Source organism: Aedes aegypti, chromosome 2, assembly GCF_002204515.2.
Source record: "Aedes aegypti strain LVP_AGWG chromosome 2, AaegL5.0 Primary Assembly, whole genome shotgun sequence".
NCBI classification, from domain to species: domain Eukaryota; kingdom Metazoa; phylum Arthropoda; class Insecta; order Diptera; family Culicidae; genus Aedes; species Aedes aegypti.
The window spans coordinates 205,599,161-205,624,432 of record NC_035108.1 but is presented as its reverse complement, the minus strand read 5'-3'; the positions used below and the strand labels follow the sequence as shown (position 1 = coordinate 205,624,432).

Below are 25,272 nucleotides of genomic sequence, written 5' to 3'. Positions count from 1 at the left end.
ATCGAAACTGTGCACCGACCAGAGTTGACGCTTTTGCTACTAACACACTGACATTACCGGTACAAACAGCTTTATACCATACATACAGGATTGCGCGTACGATACAAAGCTATGCGTTTTCCGGTTAGAGTGCACGAGTTAGTTTTTATCGTCGCAGCTGCAACGTGTAGCATGGAAAAAAGTGTTGCGTAGCATGCATCGCGCTGGGCGCGTAGAGAAAATTAGGTCTTTTAGATCAGTGCGCATCAGTGATGACCTTCATGCTGTGCGTACACAAATTCTCTCTGCTCTTGGAAGTTTTCTTAAAAAATACCTAAAGCAATAAAACGGTACTTTTCAGTGCTACAAAAACAGTACTTTTCAGTACAATTTTTTTTCTACCCGTGCCTTCGATTTTTCGTTGGACCCGTTGGCGAAAGCTAGCGGTGGTAATCCTTCTTGGACACCGTCTTGGGAAAAATCCTCTTAGGAGGTCACGTCTTCTTTGGTTTTTTCACTAAACATGATTGCAACTACAAACAAAAGGAAGGGTGAATCTCTGAATTCACAACTTCCTTCCAAAAAAGTGGGATTTAAAACTGTCACTAAACGTGGCAAGAATGGAAGAAAGGACGTTTACCCGGAACGCGAACTTTCTTCCAAGGGTGAAATGAATAATGTTGATAATTGTATTGAAATGAGCAATCAGTTCGATGCTCTAGACAAATTTTCCGAACATCAAATCGAAGCAGCCTCAAGCCCAGGCTCTTTAATTCAAGTGAGGAATGTGCCGCCTATCTTGGTCAGTTATTCCGAATTTGGGGAATTTAGGCAGGAGATCTTGAACTCCATTAAGGGAATCAAGGTTTCCTTCCAAATCGCAAAGAAAGGAGACTGTCGCGTTTTGCTGGAAACTCTTAAAGATCGCGGACTTCTTTTCAGACATCTTGAAGAGAAGAAGCACATTTTTTTACTTATGACGACAAAACTGAACGTTTATTCAAAGTCGTCTTGAAAGGTCTCTCAAGTGTCTATAAGTCACCTGAAGAGATCAAAAATGGAATGGATTTTCCCCAGTCCAAGTAATCATTATGAAAAAGAGAACCCAATCTGGCATTGTTCGGAAAGGGCTTTCTCAAGAATATTATTTAGTTCACTTTAACAAAAAAGAACTAAATAATATTAAAGCTATAGAAAAAGCAAAACTTATGTTCGATGTCCGTGTGACATGGGAACATTTCCAGAAACCTGGAGGAAATTACCAGAACCCCACGCAGTGCCGTCGGTGCCAAAAGTGGGGTCATGGTACAAACCGGATGCTAAATGCATGATTTGCGGAGGTTCTTCTCACGCCAAGCACGTCTGTCCAAAGAAGGAAGATACCACCAAGTTTATATGCCTGAATTGCGGGGGGCAATCATAAGTCCAATTTTTGGGCTTGCCCTTCGCGTAGGTGGGTTGTCGAGGCTCTTGCCAGATGAAAAATAATAGCCGTTACGATAACGGTTCTTTCCGGAATTTGCCTGGTAGAGTATCGAACAATGCTCATTTTTCAGTTAACGATCGCTTGATCAAGAATCATGCCCATCAGGAAGATCATAATCATGCTCATTCACAAACTAATTTTATTCCGTTGGGTATCCGTTCGAATCTTTCAACTTCGAATGTATCTACCCACCGAAAATCCTTTGCCGATATCGTGGCAGGTAATTTGAACTCCTCCCCTTTTCGTACCCATTCTACTTGTTTCAAATCAAATGGAAAAAAAACCACGATTCATAATTGAAAACAAGTATATAATCAGACGGTAGCTTACTCCTTCAGATCACGTTCACGCAATTGACGAGATGGAGCATACAGGGACACATTAAGTAGCAACGATGGACAATCAACATTACCTAATAACAAGTCTCTGCAAATTAGCTCTTCTAGCCGAAAGTGTTTCCAGAGCGACGAGGTTGCAGCGGCTTATGTAATCCGGGAGATCGGTTGGATGTGTCCAGGGCAGCTGGCGAAGAGCTTATCGAATGAAGCAGCGTTGAACTCTTTCCATCCGGATAATCTGCGTCGTATGATACGGTGACCACACGCAGACGGCGTATTCCAAAATGCTTCAGACTAGCGAGCAATATAACGATTTAATAGCGTAGATATCTTTGAAGTGTTTGGTACAACGCCGAATAAATCCAAGGACAGCAAACCCTTTAGCTGTGGCGATGCTTATGTGTTCGTTGAACTGTAATTTGCTGTCAACGGTGACACCGAGATCGCGAATGGATTCGACGCGCTTCAAAATTTCTGATCCAACATAGTATTCGAATTCAATTCGTGACTGTTTTCGGGTGAAAGTAATGCAATTGCACTTTTTGGTGTTCAATTCCATGCCGTTTTCGATACACCACTGCTGAAGCTCGTCTATATCGGCTTGTAGTGCGCAGCATTCGGGAAGAGACGAGATTGTTCGATATATCTTCAGATCGTCGGCGAAGAGCACTTTGCCTGATTTCAAGCGAAAGCAGAGATCGTTCACGAACAGAACAAATACTAGCGGTCCCAGGACGCTGCCTTGTGGGACGCCGGATGTCATGGGGAAATCACGAGATCGTGTGCCGCTGAAATTGACAAATGCGCTGCGATCCGTCAAATAGGAATGCAACCAATCTGTAATCTATCGAGGAAATCCAATATGATGCATCTTCGCAACAGCAAGGTCCAATAGCAAATAGCACCCACTTGTTGTTTGCTCTCCAACGCAGTTGAGACGTCATTCGTGAAGGACAACAAATTCGAAGTAGTTGATCGGTTTTTAACAAAACCGTGTTGAAACTCGGAAATTATCGGTTTGGCAGCAGCATACATAGCCTTATGAACTAATCCTTCAAACACTTTCGCTACGCAACATAAAATGGAAACGCCGCGGTAGTATTCGACTGTTTGATTGGAACTAGATTTAAAAATCGGGCTGATTGATGCGGTTTTCCATAGCTTTGGAAAAGTACTGCTGCGAAGCGAGCTGTTAAAAATTGCGGCATTTGTAAAGATTTCGAACATTCTTTCAGGAACACAGGTGGTAGATTATCAGTCCCTGGACCCTTGCAAACATCGAGTCCTTTTAGCGCTGATGATACGTCGTCCGAAGTAATATCTATTAGCGGGAGGTTTACGTCATATAGGTACTGGACAGTGTCTGAGGTTGGCAGGGGTAAATGATGGGGAACTTGTGCGATGCACTCTTTCGAAAAAATCTGCGAACATATCGGCTACTATCCCAGGAGAATCAGCGGTACGGTTTTCGTAAGTCATTTCGGCTGGCATCCAATTTTGACGTTTCCGGCTACGGATGAAATTCCAGAAAGAAGATGGATCTTGTTTCGCCATCATCTCCATTCGTGAAACATAGGATTGAAATGCAGCGGATTGGTATTCACCGTACTGATTTTCGATAGAGCTGAGATTGTCAAGATTTTCGGCTGTTCGCGCACGAAAAAAACGCCTACGCGATTTACGAAGGACGTTGCGAAGGTGTTGCAACTCAGATGTCCACCAAGGATGTTTATAAGGCTGACACCTACGTCGTCTACGTGGGACATATTCGTGAAGAATTCCGTGCACAGTGTAATAAAATGTACATACCATGTCGTCAGTCGTCTTACCGTGAAAGAGCGCAGTCCAATCGATGGAGGAGATTGCAGTATTGAGTTCCACGAAGTTGCAAAACCGGAAATCGAATACGATTATAATATATATAATTATAATTATCATTATAATGATTTGTTTTCCTCTTTCAATGCAGGTATTGGCTTCTGAGGTTTTTTCAAGATTTTAGATAATTTCCAAGAGGGCTTAGAGTCAGGTTTTTTTAATTTCTTTCTGCAAATCCTGCCATATAATTTTCATAGCAGGATCGCGAGTGTGTTGAAATTGCCTTCTCCTCACGTTTTTAAGACAGATCAAGAGTTTGATGATTGTCTATAGTCACGGATTCAAACTTTATTTTGGATTGGAAATTGGAATTGCAATGCTCCTGGCTTCAACAATGGAATTGTCAATATCAAGTTTAGTTTGTAAAGAAATGTTATTCGATGCACGCCTCAGCCATTAAACAACTATCTGAACGTTCATAAGCATCAGACTCGATCGTCGTCGTGGGCAATTACAATCTTCCTCGCCTTAATTGGGAAATCGATGACGATTTCAATGCCATGCTACCCTCTAACGCATCATCCGAACAAGAAATCGTCTTGGTTGAAACAATGGTTGCTTCGGGCCTGTACCAAATCAACACTCGACGTAACACGATCGGCCGCTTAGGGTTTATTCACAAATTTCATAACGCCAAAAATTATGCTGACATTGTCTATTTTTGGAGGTTATCATAATCAATGATTGTTAGAAAATGGCTGGGCAATTCGACAATCTATATTTTTTGTTTTCAAAAAAGGCTTGTTCTTCGAAAGCATCATCAATCAGAAGCCTGATGGAAAAAATCTAATTATTTTTGGAGCAACGATTTTACAAATATAATAAAATCATTTTTCCCCGATAGTTTTAGAAAAATATATTTAAAATTTGAAGGAGACCGATATGAGCAAAATTTTTTGGTTTAAAGTACGTCCTGATGGAAGTGCTAATATACTGCCTTAAATCGCAAGTCAGTCCCATCTGTAAAAAGTAGGCATTGAGAAAATGGGGTGTGAAGTTTCCAAACTCGTTTTCCATACGAATATTCAAAAAATTCTAGAGGATTGGAACATTTTCAAATCTTAATGAAACTTTCACAATTTGCTTTTCACTACGATATTTTTCTGAGAAAAATATAAAGATGATCAAAACACGGTTCATTTTTGTGTTACACGGTGTGAAAATCTGTAGTGGGACTGATATGCGGTTACTTTTCATTATGGGACAATTTGACTTGCTGTTTTTTTTCTTACTTTTTCCGAACAAATCTTATTATCCCATTAGGGCAGCTGAAATAGCATTGGGAGATATGTTGGAAACTGAACTCAGCTCAGTTTTGACGAAAATGCAGATGGGACTGACTTGGGATTCCCGGCAGTATAGTATTAATATGAAAAATAACTTACACCTTCATAAAGTTACTTATTCAGTCCACACGTCACATTTAAAGTACAATAGAAAAACAATTACTTTATTTTTAGAAGACCTTTCAAAGTATATTGGCAATCATCAAAATTGGCAACACTGCTGTAATAAAATCGATTTTATTTTCCACATATTATTTTCAAAATAAGTTATCCTGATATTACCAATTGAAATATTCGGCGAAAAACGTTTACAATTTGCTGTAGATCGAAAAATATGCATAGATGATTTTAAAAGTATGAGACTTTTTAGTTAAACGACCATAAAGAGTAAAAATTATATTTGGGTCTGCGGTTTAAACTCACGATTTAGCTCTCGTTCATACAAATATAGTTTCTTTAGTAATATGAGCTAGTTTTGAACACGGTTTTTAATTTTTCTCTTTTGTTGGGAGCAAGGATGGAAAAAATCGCCTCTAGCGACTAACAACATAGTATTTGAATGGTCTAAGAGGGCCGTTGCTCTTGCAGAAGCATGATTCGAACAGCTCATCATGCGTGCATAGTAAGGATAAATGGAGCATCCGATGCACTGTTTGTCGCGGGACAAACCGTTTGTCGGATGTTGTTACAAGTCGCGATTAGCATGAATCAGAACGCGTTCACGGCATAATTTTTCACTCAGATCATACCCGATAGGCATTTGAATCTTATATGACATACCACAAGGCAGATCGCGGAATAAAAACGTAAAAATCCTCCAAAAGTTATGATTTTGGTTTGCGAACAATTGATCGTTAGCACACATGCCGAGCGATTCATTTTTCGCAGAGCGGAGTTTGTTGTTAGGACTTGACGACTAATAGTTAATCGTTGTTGCTATGATCGCACGATAAAGAACAACCGCGATACATCGTTTATTTTGTCATGATCACTAGATTTCCATCCTTGGTTGGGAGCGAAAGGATGGTGTATCAGCAAATGGATAAATCACTAAAGTAACCTATAATGTCAAAGAATGGTGGAATATAATTGATTTTTTAATGCTATACCTTTAGTAGACTAGTAAAGGATACAAACGTACAATTTGTTCATAAAAATTAGGATTTTAGTTTTGCGAAAAATAATATTAAAGTTTGACAAACAGATTTTCGTTGGAGTTTTTGGAATAACTATTTGGCTCTTAAACCAAAAGCATTTTCTAAGATCTTATATTTTCATAGCATTTTAGAATAATAGTTGAACGATGCATAGAAAACCGATTACGATTTATCAATAAAGAAAAAAGATATAACATAAACAAAGTGTCCACTTTATAACATAAACAGTCCTTAAATCAGAGTTTTCACCAAAATTTTTGAAATTTTTCATGAAATCTTTTTGTTTAAAATCTATTTATATTTGATGTAAATGTACCTCATGCGCTCCTATAATACTAAAATTAATAAAAAAATACGTTATTGAGAGGAAAATAATGGAAATTTTGTCATTTTTTCTTAAAAAAATATCGCCGGCTTCATTCATAAAACTGATTTTTACAAAAGATTGCATCCTCTATTGCGTTAAATGAATGAAGCGGGCAAGAGGCAGCTGAATTATGAGCCTTGATATTTGAATTTATTCATAAGATTTGCTTAAGAAGAAAACTGGTAGCACTGGTTTTTGTATCGTCAAGGTTATTGATTGAAACACAACGGGGCAGTTTTAGTTGGGCTGTCACGTCATGTCCTAGGTGTTCCCCAAGGCAGCACTTTGGGACCAATATTTTCACATCTGACTTACCTGAGTTACCTGAGGGATGTCAAAAATCCTTGTTTGCGGATGACACAGGCTTCTCCGCCAAAGGACGAAGCCTGCGTGTCATCTGTAGTCGATTGCAAAAAAGTTTGGATATTTTTTCTTCATACTTGCAAAAAGGGAAGATTTCTCCTAATGCTTCCAAAACTCAACTAATAATATTTCCACATAAACCAAAAGCTCTTTATTTGAAACCTTCAAGTAGACATGTTGTCACGATGAGAGGGTTTCCAATAAATTAATCAGATGAAGTTAAGTATCTAGGGCTCATGCTAGATAAGAATTTAACTTTCAAAAATCACATTGAGGGCATTCAAGCCAAATGTAATAAATATGTAAAATGTCTTCTTCTTCTTTCTGGCGTTACGTCCCTACTGGGACACAGCTTGCTTCTCAGCTTAGTGTTCTAATGAGCACTTCCACAGTTATTAACTGAGAGCTTACTATGCCAATGACCATTTTTGCATGCGTATATCGTGTGGCAGGTACGAAGATACTCTATGCCCTGGGAAGTCGAGAAAATTTCCAACCCGAAAAGATCCTCGACCGGTGGGATTCGAACCCACGACCCTCAGCTTGGTCTTGCTGAATAGCTGCGCGTTTACCGCTACGGCTATCTGGGCCCCGCTACTACAATGTCCGCTACTAAAATGTCTCTATCCCCTTATTAATAGAAAATCGAAACTTTGTCTTAAGAACAAGCTTTTGATATTCAAACAAATTTTCAGGCCAGCCATGTTGTATGCTGTACCAATATGTACTAGCTGTTGTAATACCAGAAAGAAAACTCAAAAATTCAAAATAAAATTTTGAAAATGATTCTGAAGCTTCCTCCCTGGTGTAGTACCACTGAGTTACATAGAATACCCAATGTTGGAACAAATGTCAATTAAAATAATTAATAATTTCAGGCAAAAATCGTTATAATCTTCTATTGCCACGCTTAATGCGTTATATGTTTAGGTTAAGTTAGGTTAAGTAAATTCAAAGCGTCGTTTTTTTCTCTTATAAGCAGATGAAATCAACTCACCTGTAAAATATCTGAACTGCTACGGCAAATGAAATGCAATATGTTGTTAACAAAATGTTAATACAATTTTAAATTTGTTTTACCAAATTAGGATGATAGTGTTGTCTAATAACACAGAACACCTTCTTCTTCTTCTTCTTTCTGGCATTACGTCCCCACTGGGACAGAGCCTGCTTCTCAGCTTGTTCTTATGAGCACTTCCACAGTTATTAACCAGGGTGTCTACTACCTGGAAAAACCTGGAAAACCTGGAATTATCAGGGAATTTTATTCAACCTGGAAAAAACCTGGAATTCTCAGGGAATTTCGATCACAATCATGGAAATTATGTTAAGGCAATAATTCATGAGAGAATATTTTCACGACAAAGTATTTTTGCGTCATAACTCAGAGCCAGAAAACTCTTCATTCGAAAAAAATTCGGCTGCGCCGCGCTCAAAATACTATATGAGCTGTTCAGTGAGGATTCATTCGAGTATGAAATTTCATCAGCTTATCAAAACATGGTCTAAATTTATTCGGTAAAGTATTAACATATCTGAGGCTGGTAGCAGGATTCTTTTTAGATACCATTTTTATGCAAGTCTCTAAAAAGTTTCTATTTTTGATAGTATTTCTCGAGAACAGCTTCTGGAAATATCCATGCGGTTTCTCCAGAGATTTTATCGAGAATTCTTCAAGAAATTCCTTTAGCATTTTTAAATAGGATGCTTACAGGAGTTCCTCTATAATTTGCTTCAGGAAATCCTTGAACATGTCAACGTTACAACCTCTAGTAATTTTCTCAGGGAGTACTTTGAACAAAGACTATCCTGGGACTTCCTCCAGATATTTTTCACTAGCTATTCAACCGAGTTTCCCACAGAATTTCTCCCAAGAAAACCCGACAAGAATTTCAACGCCATTTCATCTATGGTTATTCCAAAGAATAAATCCAAAAGCTCCTCGAGTGAATATATTAAGAAAATTTCAAATAATTCCCTCAATTTGACCTGTGTTTCATTATTAAGTTTCTTTAGATTTTTTTGCTAGGAATTTCTACAGCATATCATCCAAGGATTACTGGAGTTTATCCAAACATTTTTCAATGAAATCCTCAAAAAATCCCCATGGAATATTGAAAAGTTCATTTAAGGGTTCCGCACAATTTAATACCACGACGATTTTTTTCTATGAAATCCTTCGATTGTAGGAATGATTGTTCCTACACAATTTTCTAGTAATTTCGTCCTGTGTTCCAGGAGATCCTTTGTAATATCCTGCGAGATATTTTGATTTTTTTTACTATCTTAGTAAAAATCTTGGAAATCTTCTAAAAGTTCTTCAAGAGTTAGTCTTCCTGAAAATCCTCTTTCTTCAATGGTGACCTAAGAAATGACATAAGTAACTGTAACAAAAGATGCACGAAAATTTGCTTTAGGAATGCGTCACGAATTTTCTGAACAATTTGTTAGCTTTCTTTGAAATTCCATTTAAATTTCCATGGATAAAACTCCTAAAAATGTTTGTACTTTACTGGCATATACCAGATGTGCTTGTATGTTGTCGTAATGTCACAAAAAAAATTGGAAAAAATAGTTTTAACAATATTTTCAGAGAAATGTCTGGTCTGATCAAACTATTTAGTTCTGGTTCTTGTTTCGTTTTTTGATTACTGTTTTGTCTCTTTTCGGTCTCTTTTTGATTACTTTTTAATCTATTTTTTTTCTGGGAAGAGGTTTCTAAATTATATATATTCAAGAAACTTAGGCGGCATCCACAAATTACGTAACGCTCTAGGGGGAGGGGGGGGGGTAGACTCAAGCGTTACGGCTCATACAAAAATTTTAAAATTTTCATACAAAAAGCGTTACGGAGGGGGGGGGTCATAAATTTCCAATTTTCGCGTTACGTAATAAATGGACGCTGCCTTATTTACCATGCACAATTTTTAAAATTATTGGAAAATATTTAGTTTCAGAAAATACAATTTTCGAGAAGTAAACTGGAATTTAAACAACTTCAAATTCAAAATTTCGAACAATCATGATTAATTTAGAACTTTTTCGAATGAAATGCAAAAATTTATCATTTATTTATATTCCCACAGTTCTCGCATAACTTATGATCTAGCCCTAAAAGCCATTGGTAACCATGTGTGTAGCTCGTTGTTTCTAAGCATTTGGAGTTTCACGTTATTTAACAACGATATTTTGAAGAAAGGATCATTCCATACCTGCCAGTAGTGTTGGTTTGGATGCTTAATAATTCGTTTGCTCAGAAACAACGAGCTACACATGTGGTCACCAATGCGGCTTCTAGGGCGTTATCCCAGATCATGCGAGAGTTAAATGTTATACAGTCGAATGTGACTACCCAGGGGCTTAATAATCCGTGTTTCTATTAAAAAAATGGGTCCATGATTTAAAAGTTTTACGAATTATTTGTGTTAATTTATATGGATATATATTAGAGTGGTTCAAAAAAACGTTTTTGTTCCACACCGCTCATTCGATTCAAGATCAAATTCTGAGTGCCTCCCAAAATTTGAGCTCATTCGGATGAAAACTGAGACTGCACAAGCCATTCAAAGTTTATAAGGTACTGCGGGGCAAGTGGGTAAATGGGGTAAGTGAAAATAATTGGTATATTTTACTGAATATGTGAATTACGGTTTTAAACTCATGCGTAATCTTTGAGGCCATTGAGAATATTACGATAGGTAAGAGATTTCTGAGATTTTTCAGCCTTTATTGCATAATAGAGCGAAATATTGTTAACCTGTCAACTATCACTCCGTAACAAATTGGCGGCGTGCAATCTTATTTAAATATTTTCAGTGGAAAAAAGTTGCGGAAAATAATTTTCTGTACCACTTTTAAGTAGTCCCCTCTGATAGTTTTAAACTGCAATAAAAAAAATTTTAGAATTAATTCGACATACACCTAGAAATAACTAAATTGAAATACTGTCAATTTTCTAATCACGTGGGGCAAGTGAAAAGTTTCTCATTAGAGATTGAAATTGTGTTTTCTCTTTAGGCAGCTATAAGTATAAAAGGTTCACAATTATTATAGAACATCAGAACGTGCTGATAATCCAAGAAACACTATACTCAAAGCGTTAAATGCTATTATCATGGCCAAATCATGAAACTTCTCTAAAAATAAGGTTGCCAAATATTACGATATTAATATGTTTACTTCGGACAGACAATTAAAAGGAATACGTTGATTGAAAGGTCCATATCTAAGAGAACGCACGGAAATCTTGTGGAATGTCTATGTAAAGCAAGTTTAAAACATAAAAAATGGGGTATAGGTGTATCGACATAAAAAAGTTTCTAAATACTTTATTGAACGATTCCGTTTGATTTCTCTTGAAGAGTTATCCGACATCATATCCGATTTTCTTAAAAACAAATAACGAGCGCACAGTGGCGCATGGCCGGACAAAACCTCAAAAATTCATGTTCTCAAAATCACTCGTCAATATTTTTTATAGACTTCTATACTATTGAGCGACAATTTCTCAAAATTTGAGATTGATCTGTTCTGTTTTCGATTTTTGGCAGCATCGTAAGTGTGGGAAAGTCAGTAAATTGGACTGCTCGGAATTCATCAACTATGATTCACCTAGCAAACTTCAAACAGCTGTATCTCAACGAAATCATAACCGATTTAAGCTCAATTGCTTCCATTTGGAAGCGTAGTCATAAGCCTTAGTTGTGACTATAATTATATAAATTTTAACATATCAAGTTATTATTTGTAGCAAAAAAAGTTTTAAACAATCTTTCTCCAAAATGTTGTTAATTTTTGAAAACTTCGTACGTTTTATGTGAAGTGTTTCGGGAAAATAAGTCACTCACTATGAAGCAGCAAATTATCCCTACTATCAAACTTGCAATAGTTTTTCTTGCCCCTTTTTGCCCCTAGAGGTGAAAATTCCATTTTAGTTTTCATTATAATTTATCGATTTCATCATTCAAATCTATATAATTTGTCATAATTCGTTTGAAACTTTAGTAGAATTACTAAAAAGAAGTTAATTTTGTACCTCTAGTTCAGGTTTATGCACAAATTTCTGCATTACAACTAAAAAATTTGTAGTAATAACCTTATTATACGATTGGATGAAAAAACTTGATTTAGACCAATTTCACTAGAAAATCGAATTTTCAATTTGACTGTTATTTCCAACGGGATGATATCAGATATCCAGGATAATTAAAAGATTACCATTATCAAGCAATTTGAGTCGTATTTGAGGTTTTGTCCGACCTTTGTATGAAGGACTGCCACTGTGGAGCGGTGGAAATTCTACAGAGCAGAAATGCAATTGCTGTCCCATGATGTAAGAACTAACATTGGAAATGTTTCAGTTATAATGTTGTCGAATCATTTCAACAAACATAACTGAGCAGAAGAAAATTCAAGTAACAAGAATAACATTTTCTTTGTTCACATGTAACTTATGTTATTGTTCATTGGGACGCCTTAATAGAAGTTAAAGGTAATAGAAATCATGAATGTGACTGTTAGTTTTTGAATTTTTTGTTCAAAACGATAAACTTTTCACTTGCCCCACCTGTAGGGTAAGTGAAAATAAAGAGACGTTTTTCAAAAACTTTTTCTGTGCTTTTTTCTTAAATTTTACATAAAAATCGATTTCAGTATACTGCTTATATTTGGTTTGAGTCAAGCTAAAAAATATACACGACCCCTTTTGTTTTAATTTAAGGTCTCTAGAATTTGAGGAATCCCAACTATGCGAAATCCATTACCCACTTGCCCCACGGTACCTTATATGAATTACTATGGGAAAAGCAAGCAATTCATTCAATCGGTCATAGTGTTTGCCCATGTGCTCTCAGTAATTAGAGCTACGTTGATACTGTGAGATACGGTAATCAGCTACAATTTTGTCGAAGACCGTTTTTATATCGGACTACTGAGTAATTAGTTATTGATTTTTGTATGAGTTGTATAACTTTGATCATAATAATTGGGCTGTTCTGCAGGCACAATTGGATATATGCAGTTTACATAGTAGCCATGATTTGTGCATGCTATCTTTCGCGCCAGATGCAGCAATGTTGCCTGTTCATAAGTTGAATGAGCACTGTTGAAGAATTAGTGACTGGCTATAAATCAATAACTAATTACTGAGACGCTGATTGAATGAATTGCTTGCTTTTCCCATAGTAATTCCCATATAAACTTTGAAGGGCTTATGCAGCTTCAGTTTTCTTCAAAATGAGCTCAAATTTTGGGAGGACACTCAGAATTTGATCTTGAATCAAATGAGCAGTGTGGAGCAAAAACGATTTTTTGAACCACTCTTATGTTCATATTTAGGCCTAATTTTCATCAGAAACAAATATTTTCATCATTCCTGCGAATATTATTCGCTATATTCTAGTGAAACAATAACATAAATCACTTTTTCTCTCTACCATTGCTATAATTGATACTATAGCGATAATAGGAACTTCTACCCTATTTACTTATACTATATATTGCGCATTTCTTCCATAACTGGACTATCGCAGAAGTTTTTACAAGTGCGGAAACGCTAATAAAAGTGCGCAATTGCATCAAAACGGGTAGAAGTCCTCGGGGGACTTATTCTTCGTAAATCAAAGAATAAGTGCTCTGAAGACACCAACAGCATTCAATGTAACCCAGCACTTTTATTTACACTTTCGCACTCATGAGACCGCACTTGGCAGTCCAGTGGTGAAAATAATACACAATATCTACTTAACACGATCGATTCAATTTGAGATATTTTAAAGAATTTGGCTTTTTTACTGTATTATAACTTGCTAATACATCGGTAAATTTATTATTTATTGTAAAATATTGCCACATATCCAAATAAAGTTTAATTTTGCGCCCATGAAGCTGTCTTAGTTATCCAAACGACCGATGGAAATGAATGGTACATAATTTGTACTAAAAAAAAAACAAGAAGACACATACTGATGCACTTGAAAGTTCCGTTCAGTCCACAGAGCTCCTACAAACGGAATAAAAGGCATCATCATTGGCCAATACGATTCAATTGAATAAAACTTAGCTTTGATATTGATATCATCTTCATATTGGAATAGTTTCAGCATGCTCTACATAATGTTGAGAAGTGTATAAATAGCTATTAAATCGAAAACACTCTAAAATTTGTCGTTAATTTCATTTTAGATATATAAAATTAGGGTATTTCTTGAACCTGGAATTATTTTTATAAAACCTGGAAAAACCTGGAAATATCAGGGAATTCCATTTCGGTGAATGAGTAGACACCCTGTTAACTGAGAGCTTACTGTGCCAATGACCATTTTTGCATGTGTACATCGTGTGGCAGGTACGAAGATACTCTATGCCCTGAGAAGTCGAGAAAATTTCCAACCCGAAAAGATCCTCGACCGGTGGGATTCGAACCCACGACCCTCAGCATGGTCATGCTGAATAGCTGCGCGTTTACCGCTACGGCTATCTGGGCCCCACAGAACACCTAGATATAAGAAATGAATGTAATGTTTGGAATGATGCTAATAAAGAAATTTAAAAAAAAACGGCTCAAAGCTCCCGAACGAAGATTTGACTATAACGAAGGATGCTTGTATGTTCGACATGATGCCGAGCCTTTATTCCGGATCACTGCGGCAAATAGTCATCCAACGCTGGTTGAGTGGCGATAACGATAATTCTTTTCGTTTCGTCGTCGATTTTTTCCATTTGACGGCGACTTTTGTCGACCCTGAATATAACGGTTTTGAAGGATGGCAAGAAAGGTCTCTAACATGAACATGTGAAAACGAAATCAATATCAGCATTATCATCAATTCGAAACATTATTTATTGCTGTAAACACATCCATCCCACGAAATGGATCATTGAAGGTCGTTTTTGTCAGTGCTCACCGCATCAAAACAAAGGCGCCTTTGTATATGAGATTTATCATTGTGACAGCATTGCTGTTCTGTCAAACACACAAGGCTACGGTGGCGCTATCTATGCTGCACGCCTGTGAGTGAGATTAAATTTTTGGTTCTCACTTGGCCCTTAAAGATTAGCTATTGATTAAAAGAAGAATAAATATTCGATAATAGAAATATGAATTCAAATAAAAATCAAGTAGTGTATTACATTCACGTTAGATTCCTAGTACCGTTGATATAGTATCATTGAGTAAAGTATATTTTGAAGTAGGGAACACTTCGTCCTACAGAGGAGGAGCTTTCTATTTCCGGAACTTTATATTATTTTTTTCATATATGTTAGCGACAATTTGATAGAAAATTACCTTCAACGAACAAGAGAAGACGTGTTTAATCTCAGCTTATTCTTTTACAAAATTTATGGTGTTCATTTGTCGGATCTTCATTTTAAATTTTACGAGGCAAGAAAATTCGTTGTTATGGTTTATTCGAGGAAACGGTATTCGGGGTAATGAATTTCGGGGAAATGTTATAGGATCCACTACAATGGTAGATTTATTTATACGATACAAAACTAAGAAGTTGAGAAACGGTTTTAAGATTTAGTCTTAACAACCTCCTGCAGTGTGGGCCCCTTTGGCTTCAACAGAGTTTTATCAAAGGTTGTTAAGACTATTAAGTTCTAAAATGAGTTTTAACGATATGGTGGTAACAATAGCTTGTAGTTAATTAAAAAACTAAAAATGTTACTTGGGTAATGAATGAGCCTTAGAAATATTCTAGGAGAATTGTCTGATCAGATTAGACTGTGAATCAAACTCTTATCTCCTGGTTCCTGTTTGTGTTTTTTTCTTGGTTCCTGATTAGTCTTTTGGTCACTTAAGTTCCTATTTTCAAGACACTTGGTCGCTCCCAATCCTATAATTAAGATACATTTGTAATAATTATATATTAATGTTTCCAACCCGTAGAAATTGCTGTGCGCCTTTGCGTTTCCCCAATGTGTCATCAGAGACGGAGTGACGGTTCGATTACCGCTATGCTACGAAGACTGCGTGGCAACTCATCTGCAGTTTTGCTACAATGATTGGGCCTTGATTGAGGAGAAAAAGGAACGTGGTGACGTTATCAAATCCAGAGGCCACTTTAGGTTGCCAAACTGTGAGGATCTTCCCCGGTACAATAAGACTGCCCGTCACTCGACATGTTCGCATGTTGGTCTCACAGAACTGATTCAAGAGGAAGTTACATGTAAGCGATGATGAATTTCAATCCATTATTCAGATAAATTTTTAGCATTATTGGAATCCTCATTTCAGATGATTGTCGCATGGGCAATGGGCGTTACTATCTTGGAACGGTAAATGTCACAGCGACCGGAATACCGTGCCAAAAGTGGGATTCCCAAGAGCCGCACTCTCATCACAAGCCACCGCTGGTTTTCGCTGAGCTACAGGATGCGGAGAACTACTGTCGGAATGCCGGTGGCGAAGAACCGACCCCGTGGTGCTATACGACCGACAAAGCCGTTCGCTGGCAGGCCTGCGATATTCCTTTATGCCGTAAGTAGATTCACCAAATCTAAATCTCACAATTTCGAATTAATCAAAATCAGTCAGTTTTGCACTGACATAGCATCATACTATGTGCATGTTAAGCGCATATATTGATACTTTTTTGAATCAATATAAGTTATGTATGCTGATTTTGTTACTATGAAACTTCTAGTTAGTTAATCAACATGGCTGCCAAAACAAATGACGAGCTACTTAGCCTTAAGAAGGGTTCATGCCAGAGATAGTCTCACACTCATCTGTGTCTCAGCTGTGTTAAGGGGAAGATGCATCGAAGCCAATCCTCAAATTTTTAAGACCACAAATCTAGAGCCTTTCTGTCTGGTTCTCTAAATTTGTGCTCTTGAATATTTGAGGGTTGGCTTCGATGTATCTCAACCTTGAAAAACATATAACGTGACCTGTCCATGGCTGATAGGTCCACATGATTTTTTTTTTACTTTATTAACGTGAATTTTAACACATTTAACTTGGTCTTCATTCATCTTTTGTTAGAGAGTTGGTCACTATGTCAATGCAAGATTCCAAAAAGTCTCTGTTTTTAAAAATGGAGGATCTAACCGTAGGCTGGTTCGTCTCGGTACCAACGGCTTCATTTCCCTTCCAAAAAAAACGTCATTATAACTTAAGATCATAAGTGATAAACTTGAGGATGGGATCCCAGGTCCTTGGCAAGAAAACTATGTGCTCTAATCACTCAACCATGCCCGCCCCAAAGCCCCTATATTAATCAGAATTGAATCTAAAAATCTCTATTTTCCTTATTCTAAGGGAAAAGTTAAGGCATAATTATAGTGATTTCTTCAGGAAAACTTTCAGACTACTCCAGGGATCCCTTCAGAAATTACTCTAGAAATTCCGCCATCCAGAAATATCTTCCAGCTTTTTTTTAAGAAACCGTTAAAGAAATCCTACGAAGATTTTTTTTTCAATAATTCTTCCAGGCATTTTCATATGGACTCCTTCACGAATTCATACACGGCTACTGCCATAAATCGCTTCAAAAAATCTCATAGGTCTTATTTGAGTTAGGTACTCTGTTAAAACAATGGAGATAACACACTATATAGGACGTTTGTCGCTGTGTTTCCTTTCTTCTCGTTCGGAAGCATGTTGGGTACATAATTCGTGTCTGATAGTTGATATTATTAGTATGGTGTAAGTTCATTGTTACAAAACTGAAGGTTTACATGTTTAGTATTCTTTTTTAGTATCTCGTAAATTTTCATTTAATAGGAATTTGTATACCTTGTGGTGGATAACTGGATGTTTATCTTCTATTGTTCAACACTATGTTTTAAAATATGCACCCTAATTATTCTCTTGTCTTCGGAATTCGTTTTATTAACCAAACCATCCTGGTATAAAGCACGTAAGCTCCTTTACATTTTACAAAATCTGTTATATAGGTATTTAACACTAAAACGCATAACAAAGATAATTATTGAATGTTTTATTTGAGAGTAAATCTTATCATACTTCCAAAGATAGACTTTATTTGCAAACCAGACCTTTAAAAATGGCCGGATGGATCTTAGCTAGAGTATACCCTAAGGTCGGTCGAACTCCCGCCTAAAATAACCGTGTTATTTAAAAAATGACGTAAAAATCGCGTTATTTCCAAAAACGACGTAAAAAACAGGACCTTGTTTTTTTTCGATGTTCCATGACCATACAAATTATAACAAAACTTTTATATAAAAAAAATGGCTCAGGCTTTTTAATTGATTTTTTTCAAATAACGCTTGTTTTCTTACGCGTAATACGAACTTATAGTTTTCATCGAATCGTTCATGAAATCATGCATGCTTTCTTCAAAGAAATGTGGGTTGTCGGATCTTCTTCTCGTCTCTTTCGATTCACTTCGACAGGAGGTTTTTTGAAAGCCACAGCGTATTAAGCCTATCGTCTTTATGCTAAATGTTCGTTCGGCCAAACGTACCTCCCATTAAACTTACTGATGGAACATTTTAATGTCACTCAGGCTTATATCAACCATTTGTTCTTCCTTAGTCGGCGTTTTCAATCAGTATTCCAATCATATTCGATCTTCTATCACAATTTTTAATCTGAAATAGTGATAAATGCCCAAGTATTACATTTTCCGTAATCTTGATATAGTTACACGACATATTGATCTTATTAGGTAGAATCGTTAAAGTAGAATCTAATAAAGCTAAATAAAAAGTATACTTCTGTGAATATTACGTTTGACATACCTTCATCCTTACGCTTATAATTCTTTTAGACTGAATCCTAAAAGTTTTGGGATCTAGACAGTTTACAATGAACTCAATTCCAACGGTTTTGAGGATGTCATTTTTTGGGAATTTGGATGGAAATGTGAATTGACTTTTGTTGACTTTAATTTTACAAATGTTCCAAATTCTTATTAAATTTACAAAATAAAATACTTTGGCGATATAAAAGACAAATATAAAAAAAATCTGCCTAAAAGGATTATTTACGTAAATGTTAACTTTTTGTAGGCAATATCTTAAAATTTTGGAATATGGTACTCTACTAGACCTATTACGTGCATTAGATCATATTCAATATTCCCTATCATATTGGATATTGATAAAAAGTCACTTTTAGTCACTTTTTCTAGAATCGAAAGTCACTTTTTAGTCACTTGTCACTGGCCACTAAAATAACTTTTTTCGGTACCACTTTTTTGCTACCAACCCTGAATATATGGGGTAACTCACTTAGTTACGAGTTTTAGGATCAATTTTAAGAAAATTCTAATAAGACATGATATTGCGCACAATAAACAGAAAAAAATGTATGTTTTGCTATAAGACAATCAATTTAATATTGGAATTGTGTAGCAACAAGTTAATTTTGAAACACTTGTTATTATTCAATTATTAAATGATGATCATAACATTTTGTTAACAAATCCAAGAGATTTTTCTTCTATTCTCCCCAAATGAAAAGAAAGTAACTCATTTTTATCATAAGTTAGTTAATATTTACAAAAAAAACAAGATATGATTAACAACAATATAGATATACATTTTGTTGTAAATGTTGAAACAATGAAATTGAAATGAAAAAATAGATGAAAAGCTTTAAAACCAAACAATCGTAAGTCTGGAAAAAAGTAAATTTCCAAATATTATAACTCATTGAAATGCACTGATATGTGTTCAATTTTATTATAAAACTGTTAAAAATAAACAAATAGGAACATGTTCAAAATAAATATAACATATTATGATATATTTTTGTTTTATTATTTTCTGTGGATAACAGTGTCTAACAAAATTATATCATAATAAGATGTGTAAATCATATTCTGATTAAATTTTATTTTATTTTTGTTATATGACTCTAGTCGGGTTACTCAGTCATTTTTGACTAATTTTCAACATATGTTATAATTTGGAAGAGAATATTCGGGCTGGGCTGGTAGCAGGTCTCGCTTTGGAAACTTTTAGCCACTATTTTAAGGCGCTTCTATTTTTAATGAAACGGTCAAACCCACATTTCGTTTATTCGAAAGAATTTTAAGGCGAAGTCACACTATGTCTGAACATGACGATTATAAAAATTAACTGTACATCGGATTTTTTCTCGCTAGAGATTAGTGTTTGGTCTATATTTTCATAATGAGAAGGTTTTAAAATATTCTATCAGTGAAATTTTCTCATACATTTTGTATGGGCTGAAATGCGTCGAAAAACGTGTTTTAGTATGAAATAAGCTTAAAAGTTTAAAAAAACTTCACTGATGAAATATTTTAAAACTTTCCGATTATGTAATTAGGTGTTCAGCAAAGCGGCTCCAAAGAAGAGAAGAATTTATTCGAATAGATTTGTTACAGGAAATCCTTGAGCTCCTACCGCAACTACCTCCAGTCATTTCTTTTATATCCTGTAAATAAAGAATAAAATAATATGTTAACGAGTCCACAGTGCGGGAAGTCTCTCTTCTGCGCCACAAGCAGCCAGTATTTATAGTTCAGGTATCCCGTAGGTATGAACTAGTGAAAGGTATCAGAGTCATAAGATAGAATAATGAATACCATTTGAGATAGGTAGACATGACAATTTCCACAGGCATTACTATGATAAATTACGTAAAGATTTCCTACAAATAAATTTTCCAAATCTCAGTCGATTCCCATAACATTTGGCGTAAAATGTCTTGCTTGAATAGCATTGTGACATTGTGAGCAACGTGACATTGTTAAAAAAACCTTAACTTTTTTGCTACTTTGCACAAGTGATAGTGGGGCGTTCCTATAATAGTGAGTCTCAATGGGAAAATCTATGCAAACCACTATTATAGGAACACAAGTTAGCAAATACCACTATTACTGAACATGTTCCAGTAATGGAGGAAATGTTTTTTTTTAAATATTCAATTATTTTATCATTCTAAGATTATTTTTTACGTGAAATAGAATAGAATTGTCTTCGAATGTTGTGTTCAGATATGAAAAACGACCTTCCGTTTTTTCTTTGGCGATTTTTTTTCCTCAACTTGTTACTATTGCCTCTATCACTGGCCACAGGGTACTCGTATCAGGTTCCTAGGAGAGTGGGCCATTTGGCACAAAGTCATTTTGCATAATGTCGTTTGACATAACGGTCATTTGACATACCCAGAATTATATCCCTTGATGCCTGTTCTTCAAGAAAACAATATTATGCCAAATGTCCATTATACCAAATGACGGTTAGAGTAAGGTGGGGCAAAAGTTCGACCCTAGTGGTATAATCAATGTTTCCAGGAAAACAATAGCAGATGAAACAAAACAAATACCATACAGCGAACCTTCAACATATTGGCTATAATTTTGCTGAACAAACTTGTGTCAAAATATTAACCCGTTTTTAGTTATAACAGCCCCACCGGTGGGGCAAGAGTTCGAATGTAGTGTGGGGCAAAAGTTCGTAGGCTAAAACACAAAATATCAACACGTTTATGACAGGCATACTTTATACCAGCCGTAAACTTATGTTTGCCGAAAAATACACACTAAATTTTCATCAAAAAATGCCCAAAACAGGGTTAATTGTAATACACCCAAAAATAGCAGTTTTTCGCAAAACCAAGTGGAAATGTAAAATATTTGTAAATTTTTTCGCACGATCAGGCAAATTTTGCTAAATTTGAAGATAATATGTGGATTTTAGGCCATTTGAAAATTTTTCCGTGAGTACATAGGTCGAACTTTTGCCCCGCAAATTCGAACTTTTGCCCCGCTATGGACCAAAAATTGTTTCCAAGCATTTATGCAAAAACTAATACACGTCAAAGCATCCTTGTGATAGGCCTAGAAACGCCCTTACATAAAATATTGAAAAATATTTTATTTTCATTTGGCTCCATGCATCGAAAATTTGACCAAATATTACAATATTCTTGTCAAAAAACAACAAACAGTCATAACTTTTCCAAATCTCAATCGATTTTTATGATATTTGGAGTGAAAGTCACTAACTTGCATAGCATTCGAACAACCATGACATTTCTAAATTCTATTTTGAATTGAGCTAGAAATCTTTAAAAGAAACCTTTGCCCCACTCGAACTTTTGCCCCACTTTACTCTATGTGAAATGTCATTTTTGCCAAATGGCTTTATGTCAAATGACCTAGACCCGGCTTATGGAGTTTACTGAATTTCTCACTCTGAGTTCGAAATGCGATACCTATCTTAGGTTTTTTATTCTTAGTTGCAAAATTTCATAAACTTTTATACATAGGGGTGATCGGAGCAATATGGGCCGGACCAACACAATGAAATGCATAGAAAAACAGCAAAAACTTTCGCTTTAATGCTAATGAGATGTACTACAAAAAGTTTTGTTCTATGTTATGTCAAAAATCAATGTTAACATCAACATGATTTTTCAAAGAAACGGTTTTAAAACAATGCTTTTAGCGTGCTCATCAACCTTATGGGGCATTATGAGCCCCTTTTTTTAAGATATTTTGTGCTCGTGGCCACTACTGTGCCGGAATCAGTTGATCTGTAGCTTCTTCTTTACCGATACAGATTTATTTTCAACTTATCTATATTTACATCTTATTTTCACTCCCTCCTACTCTTTTACTCTCACACCGAGCAGGTAGGAGAGAGCTCTGTTGTTAGTGAGGCTAGCTGCCTGCGAAGAGGGTCAGTTTGTCTCAGTCACCAGTCACCATCTGATACTGAAGGAGGATGGATGTGCTCCCCAAAGCACGGTCCTCCGTGAGGCGTCTTCTGGTGGCTGGACGGTTTTTTTTTTGTGGAGGGGCTGGGAATCGAACCCATGACCTTCCGCTTATGAAGCGAAAGCGTAACCTCAAGGAAATAGACCCCCCCTATTATGAGCCCCTTATTCAATTCTACAGTGATACCTCCATGAGTCGATGTTCCATTACTCGATATCGACTCATGGAACCATACTAAAAACAAAATTTCATGGTTACTATGATGGTCCCTAGAAGCAGCTTTCCAAAGGATTGCTGTTCCATGACTCGATATTTCCATGAGTCGATGGTCCCTTCAATATCGACTCATGGAGGTTTCACTGTATAATTTTTATTTTAAACAATAAAACAATATAGAGTAGAGCTAATAATAACCTGTACAATATTACTGTTTATTGTATAATCATCTTCGATAATAATATCGTACAGACTAAATGACTAACCTATATTCTTAATCCTAGTTTTAAAACAGTTCTTCGACAAATTAAAATCAAACATTTCACAAACAGAGTTAAAATTCCTTAAACAAGAGGTGAGAGGGTTATTATATCCGTAGTTCGTTCTGTGCATAGGGATGGCAATGAGTGGAGCATAACGCAGTCTACGACAAGGTACATTGAGCTGTACTTCTGCAAGAAGATCAGTACAGTCGATTTTACCCGTCAGAATATCGTGTACAAGGAGTCTTTGAAGTTTTAGCCTTCTAGCTGAGAGCAGCTCAAGGTCCACAAGCTCACAGCGGGAAGAATAATCCGGTAAGTTAACCGGGTCGTTCCAAGGGAGGCGCCGAAGAGCGAAGCGGATGAATGATTTTTGCACTCTTTCTATCCGAATCACTTGAGACGTGTGATATGGTGCCCACACAGGTACAGCGTATTCTAAAATACTGCGCACTAGGGCGCAGAACAAGGCTTTCAGTGCATATACGTCAGTGAACTGCGATGCATTTCTACGGATGAATCCAAGCACGGAAAACGCCTTAGCTGTAATAGCGGAAATATGCTCATTGAAACGCAATTTAGAGTCAATAATTACTCCTAAGTCCCGAATAGATTCAACACGCTCGAGAGTAGTTCCGGATATAGCGTAAGCATAGTCAATTGAGGTAAGGCTGCGGCAAAACGATATAACTTTACACTTGTTGATGTTGAGTGTCATACCATTTTCATTACACCATTGTAGAAGCGAATGAATGTCGTCTTGTAGAGCGACACAGTCGAGTATGGAGTTAATCACTCGAAAAATTTTAAGATCATCAGCAAACAATATTTTTTCAGACGAAAATCGTCGGCACAAGTCATTAGTGGTCCCAGCACACTGCCTTGTGGTACCCCTGAAGGAATGCTGAAGGCAGTGGATCGAGGAGTGTTGATCCTGACGTAAGCTTTTCTGTCAGTGAGGTAGGACAGAATCCAGTCTGTTAACCAATCTGGAAACCCCATGTGACACAATTTTTCAACGGCATAACGATGGGGTACAGTGTCGAATGCTTTTGAGAAATCAACATAGATTGAGTCAATTTGTTTTCGCTGCTCAGTCTCACGAAACAGCATGTTTGTGTAGCATAGCAGGTTGGAAGTTGTTGAACGATGAGGTAGAAATCCATGTTGGTACTCAGAAATGACCGAGTTAGCAGCAGATAGCATTACTTTGTGTACCATGGACTCCAAGAGTTTTCCGAGGCAACAGAGAATTGAGATTCCTCGATAATTGTCCACAAGACGAATGCTGCCTGATTTGTGAATGGGAATCATTGTAGCAGTTTTCCATAATTCCGGAAACGTTTTCTCGCTAAGAGACCGATTGTAAAGTATGGTCAACGGTGTTACTAAAGAAGTAGCACAGCTTTTCAACAGATGAGGAGGCAACCCATCCACTCCGGCACCTTTCGTGGCGTCCAAATTCAGTAAAGCATTCAACACTTCTCGATTGGAAAACTGGAAAGGCGGGATATGTATGTTGTACGTTTGAACGTTGTGGAAGCAACCAGGGTAAACTTGAGGAGATGTTGTACTGTACACACTTTGGAAGTAGCTCGCAAAGAGGTTCGCTGCTTCTACGGATGTGGCGGCCTTAGTGTCTCCGTAGATTATGGTGTTCGGGATCCCATTGCTCATCTTTTGGGCCTTCATATGCTTCCAGAACTTCGAAGGGTTTGTTTTGGCGAATAGTTGTAGATTTTCAAGGTATAATCGATAGCTCGTGTCAAGAAGATCATTATAAGAGGATTCCACTTGACAAAGTGCATTCCTATTTTCCACGGTTTTATTAGCGAAATACCGCTTTCGTGTCTTTCTCAACCTGTTGCGCAAGTTTCGTAGATGGGGACTCCAGCAAGGCTTTCTATCTACACCATGATTAACGCGCCGGTGACGTGGAATGGTTGAGCGAAGTATTTCGTAGATTTTGTCGTAAAACAAGCCGACACTTTCGTCGACGGTTAGCCCTAGTAGTTGGTGATTCCAATCAACCGAGGACAGTATGGAATTGAGCAAGGAGAGATCGCAACGTCGGAAGTCAAGATCGAAAATATCCGGTTCTGGTTCATCATGGCAGGTGACAGAGCAGCAAACATCGATTTGTAGAACGAGCGGTGGAATGATGGTCATCAACTGGCAGGAGCGGTAAGACCGGCTGCGACAGTTCAGATATGTCGTGTGAATACCAAATCAAGAATTCGATTGTTCCGGTTCTCAATAGAATTAATCTGT

The 25,272-nt window shown here is 36.7% G+C and overlaps 1 protein-coding gene across 1 annotated transcript in view; it reads left to right on the top strand.

Moving 5' to 3' along the window:
* LOC5570358 (tyrosine-protein kinase transmembrane receptor Ror2) overlaps positions 1-25,272 on the top strand; it is a 37,807-nt gene that overhangs the window by 9,113 nt on the left and 3,422 nt on the right. Inside the window, exons 2-3 of the mRNA XM_001653113.2 lie at positions 15,748-16,027; positions 16,096-16,338. Of these exons, the coding sequence (XP_001653163.2) occupies positions 15,748-16,027; positions 16,096-16,338 (523 nt within the window). The remainder of the gene's footprint in view (positions 1-15,747; positions 16,028-16,095; positions 16,339-25,272) is intronic.